General features: G+C 44.6%; 1 protein-coding gene across 4 annotated transcripts in view; it reads left to right on the top strand.

Moving 5' to 3' along the window:
* Positions 1 to 3468, top strand: part of DNPEP (aspartyl aminopeptidase) — a 13184-nt gene extending 9716 nt beyond the window's left edge. For all 4 annotated transcript variants that reach the window (XM_021712792.1, XM_021712793.1, XM_008058886.2 and 1 more), the window contains 2 exons: positions 2789 to 2956; positions 3316 to 3468. In XM_021712792.1, the coding sequence (XP_021568467.1) occupies positions 2789 to 2956; positions 3316 to 3366 (219 nt within the window). In that variant the 3' untranslated portion in view covers positions 3367 to 3468. The remainder of the gene's footprint in view (positions 1 to 2788; positions 2957 to 3315) is intronic.
* The last annotated feature ends 927 nt before the right edge of the window (positions 3469 to 4395 follow it).

Genomic DNA, 4395 nt, shown 5'->3' with positions numbered 1-4395 from the left:
GAGGCAGAAGGATCACCTGAATCCACAGCCTCCAAGGTCGAGGCTGTGGAGGCTGTGAGTGTGCCACTGCATTCCAGCCTGGGCAACAGAGTGAGATTCTGACTCAAAAAAACAAACAAGCAAACAAAAACTTATGGCAGAAACAGAACATATGTACTTTAAAAATACAAATAGAACCCGGGCTCGGTGGCTCAGCCTGTAATCCCGTGCCTTTGGGAGGCTGAGGTTAAGTGGATTGCCTGAGCCCGCGGGTTCGAGACCTGCCTGGGCAGCGAGACCTCATTTCTACAATAAATCAAAAAATCAGCTGGACGTTGTAGCGCATACCTGTAATTACGGCTACTTGGAAAGCTGAGGCGGAAGGATCGCTGGAGCCCAGCAGGTCGAGGCTGCAGTGGCTGGGAGTGGCCACTGCACTCCAGGCTGGACGACAGAGTGAGACTCCAACTCAAAAAAACAAAATACAAATAGAAATGAGAAAATAAAATATTGATCCCCACATTATTTCAAATCTTTTCTATGCATACTTAATATATGTGTCTAAAAATGAAATTATATTGATCTATTTTCTGTTACCTCTTTTCACTCAGTCATTTTTACCCTTTTTTTTCAGTAATTTTTGTTTCAGTAAATTTGTATCTCATCTTATGCATAGATGACTTTCAGTTTACCCCAGTTATCCCCAAAATATTCTTTTTTTTTTTTTTGCGTCAGAGTCTCACTCTGTTGCTCATGCTGAAGTGCAGTGGCACGCTCATGGCCACCACGCCTTGACCTGCTGGGCTCAGGTGATCCTTCCACCTCAGCCTTCCAAGTAGCTGGAACTGTAAGTGTGCACACCTAGCTAATTTTTTGTAGAGACCAGGTCTCGCTAAGTTATCCAGGTTGGTCTTGAACCCCTGGACTCAGGCAGTTCTCTCACCTATGCCTCCCAAAGTGCTGGGATTATAGGCATGAGCCACTGTGCCCAGCCATCCTCAAAATATTCTTTATAGTTGTTTGTTCCACCTTAGCATCAAATTCTGGACCAGACATTATGTCTGACTGTTCTGTCGCTTAAATCTCACTTTCTGGATTTGACTGATTGCTGCCTCCTGGTCTTCTTTAGCTTGTGTCCCCAGCCCCTGTTAAACATTTGAGATAGAGGACATCATGGCTGGTGTGGCCTTCGTACTGGTCACACACATGACATCTGGGTGGTCCCACCCTAAGCGAGGCTAAGACTGACCTCTGTGTCAAGGATGCCCTCTGATCTCTCCATCATGTGGGGTATTCCCCCCTGACCTGACAGTAATCTGTTCAAATGATGAGTTCTCCGTCAACCAAATGGTTTTAACACTAATTGATAATCCTTGCCTAAATCAATAATTTCATTAGAATTTACTGAAAAACGCCTTCTTCCTCCCAGTTCTTTCCGTCTTCCATTCTATGAAGTGGAACTTCCCTCCAATCAACTGCTTGATTATTATGAAACATAGTTCCCACTGAAAAGCAGGATAAGTGCTAATTCTTTCCCTTCACCACTTTTCAAGGTGAGATGTCATCTCAAATGTCACCATCTCAAATAGTGACAAAGTGACTGTCAGAGAATCATGGATTTTCATTGATTCAATGTGATCCAGCCTGCTATAATTATTATATCTGATTCTCAAATTGTCGTAACTTTGATTAGTGGGACCCTTTCAGCATAATTCCTGTGCCCTTTTGACATGACTCTTGGAAGTCTCCTTGGTTTTTGGCAGAACAAGAAATTGCAGGCTCATTTTGTTCATTTCTCTTCTCAGACCTGGTAGCTTTTGGTGAACGATGGTGTTAGAAACCATGGTCTGGCACTGCAATTGTTCATTGTTATTGGTGGAAACAGTGCTTTGGGGCCATTTCCATAGGCATAGTTAGGAAAAATATACATATTTTAAAAACCATGTGTTATAATTATGATTATTATTCAAAAATATTTGATTTTATAATTCTCACACTGAAAATCTTGATATCTAGCATATTATTATTTTCTTATAGACTCTTTTACCATAATATAAAGAAAATAGTTTCAAAATGCCAGTAGCAATATTTTTAAAAAATACTAAAACTACTGAGTGATCTTTTCTTTGTGTGTGTTTGAGAGGGTGGGGATGCTAAGCAAGAGGGTGACAAAAAAGGATAGTTGCTTTTTTTTTTTGAGTCGGAGTCTCACAACAGCAGAAGCCACGCACAGCCACCACGGAGGCCACAACAGCAGAGGCCACTCACAGCCACTGCAGCCTCGACCTGCTGGGCTCAGACAATCCTGCCTCAGTCTTCCAAGTAGCTGAAACTGCAGGTGCACGCAGCCACACCCAGCTAATTTTTCTTGATTTATTGTGGGGATAAGGTCTCAACAAGTTGTCCAGGCTGTTCTCGAACCCCTGGGTTCAGGCAGTCCTCTCACCTTGGCCTCCCAAAGTGCTGGGATTATAGGTGTGAGCCACCATGCCTGGCCAGGATAGATGCTTTTAAAATTCCCCTGCCTGCTGTGTGGAGGATAGAGATTTATGAGCGCTAAGATGACGGTAGTTGGAACAAGGGTGGTGGCAGTGCTGATGGAATGGAACCAGTTCAGAATACATTGTCCTTTGGGTTCTACTATTCAGTGTTGACTTTGTGGTTTTATACTGGTCCCTTCCATGCTCCAAGCGGGTAGAAATGGGCCCTCTCCCAGGCTTCTTCCAGCCCTGCAGTTCTAAGGTGGCTTCCTCCTTGACTTGAGTGAGCACACACTGCATGTTGCTCAGGACTCTCCCCTCCCCCCCAGGACCTCATGGTCCGGAACGACTCCCCCTGTGGTACCACCATTGGGCCTATCTTGGCTTCTCGACTGGGGCTGCGGGTGCTGGATTTAGGCAGCCCCCAACTGGCCATGCACTCTATCCGGGAGACAGCCTGCACCACAGGAGTCCTCCAGACCCTCACCCTCTTCAAGGTAACTCCCACTGTAGCCCTCTCCATGTGGCTGGGCTCCTTATCCTTCTAGTGCCTTGGGTGGTTGCTGGGGCAACATCACCATCACCAAGTGGCTGGCCTGGGTGATGGGGGCTGGTTGTCATGGGGCAACCATGTAGGAAAACAAGGGTCCCCATTCTTTTCAAGGCTTAGGGGCCCTGACCAGTCCCTAAAGGAAGATGAGGGGATGGAGAGGGGATCAGGACTGGGGCAGTTGTCAAGCACAGATGAAACCTCTGCTCTTCCCGTGCTGGGGCCTGTGTTGGTGGGAGGGGCGTGGCAGGGCACCTGCATCTGGTCACTTACTAATTCCAAATTCCTTGTTGCCTCCCATTGTAGGGCTTCTTTGAGCTGTTCCCATCTCTGAGCCGTAGTCTCATAGTGGATTGAGCCCTTTTGGAAAGACTTCTCTTCTCCCGCTTTGTACTTGAGAGGAGAAGTTCTCAGCTGAGCTGGAGCTGGATTATGATTAAAGTGGATTTTTCACTCAAACTCTCCCTGCTGTGCTTATTTGGAGACCGGAGGAGTGGGAGCTGAGCCTGGCTTGAACTTTTGAAGCCAGAACAATTGGGGGTGCGGTAGGGAAGGCTTTCTTTTGCTGCTTGCCTGCAGTTTTCCACTCACATGGCTGTTGGCAGTGCTAGGGATTCGTGCTCCATACGCAGAGTAGATCTAACCAATAACTGGCAAAATTCTGTCTGATCACCCCAGCCCCTCACATCTTCGGTGAGATAACTCTGAGATGTGTAATTCAAGCTGGCTTCCGGAGTCTTTCCGGCAGAATTCAGTCCCAGAATTAGGCCTGATAACACCTCCCCTTTATAAGCTGCCTTCCATTCCTTGTCTCACTCCCCTCTTCCCTCTCAGTGTTTTCCTTCACCTCCCAGTAAACCCTTTGCATTCAGATCTTGTCTCAGGATCTGCCTCTGGGGGAACCTAAACTAAGAATTCTTTTGAGTTTGAGAATTAGACAAGGGTATCTGCTATTCTGTTACTAGTCAACATTGTACTGTCCTTAGCTATGTTCCAATGCAAGAAAAGGAATAAAAGGTAGTAGTGTTAGAAAAGGAGGAACAAAAGTTCCTTTGATATGATTTATTATGTGGAAAATCCAAAAACTCTACAATTTGAATTAATAAGAGAGTTTATCAAGATAGCTGACTGAAAAAAATCAGCATACAAAAATCAATTTTATTTCTATATACCAACAATTAATGGGTAGAATATGAAATTTTTAAAAGGTTTACTTCTACAAAGCATAAAAATCAAGTACCTGTGAATAAATACAAAAGGTATTTAAGGTATCTACAGAGAAACTTTTATGAAACAGGTCCAAATGATTTGGAAGATATATCTTGTTCCTGGATGTGAAACTCAATATTGTAAAATATCAGCTATCAATATATAGATATATGCATT

The sequence above is a fragment of the Carlito syrichta genome, unplaced genomic scaffold (genome assembly GCF_000164805.1).
Source record: "Carlito syrichta isolate Samal-C Ts95f unplaced genomic scaffold, Tarsius_syrichta-2.0.1 Scaffold303646, whole genome shotgun sequence".
NCBI lineage: Eukaryota > Metazoa > Chordata > Mammalia > Primates > Tarsiidae > Carlito > Carlito syrichta.
The sequence above is the reverse complement of the archived record's forward strand: the minus strand, read 5'-3'. Positions and strand labels throughout refer to the sequence as shown.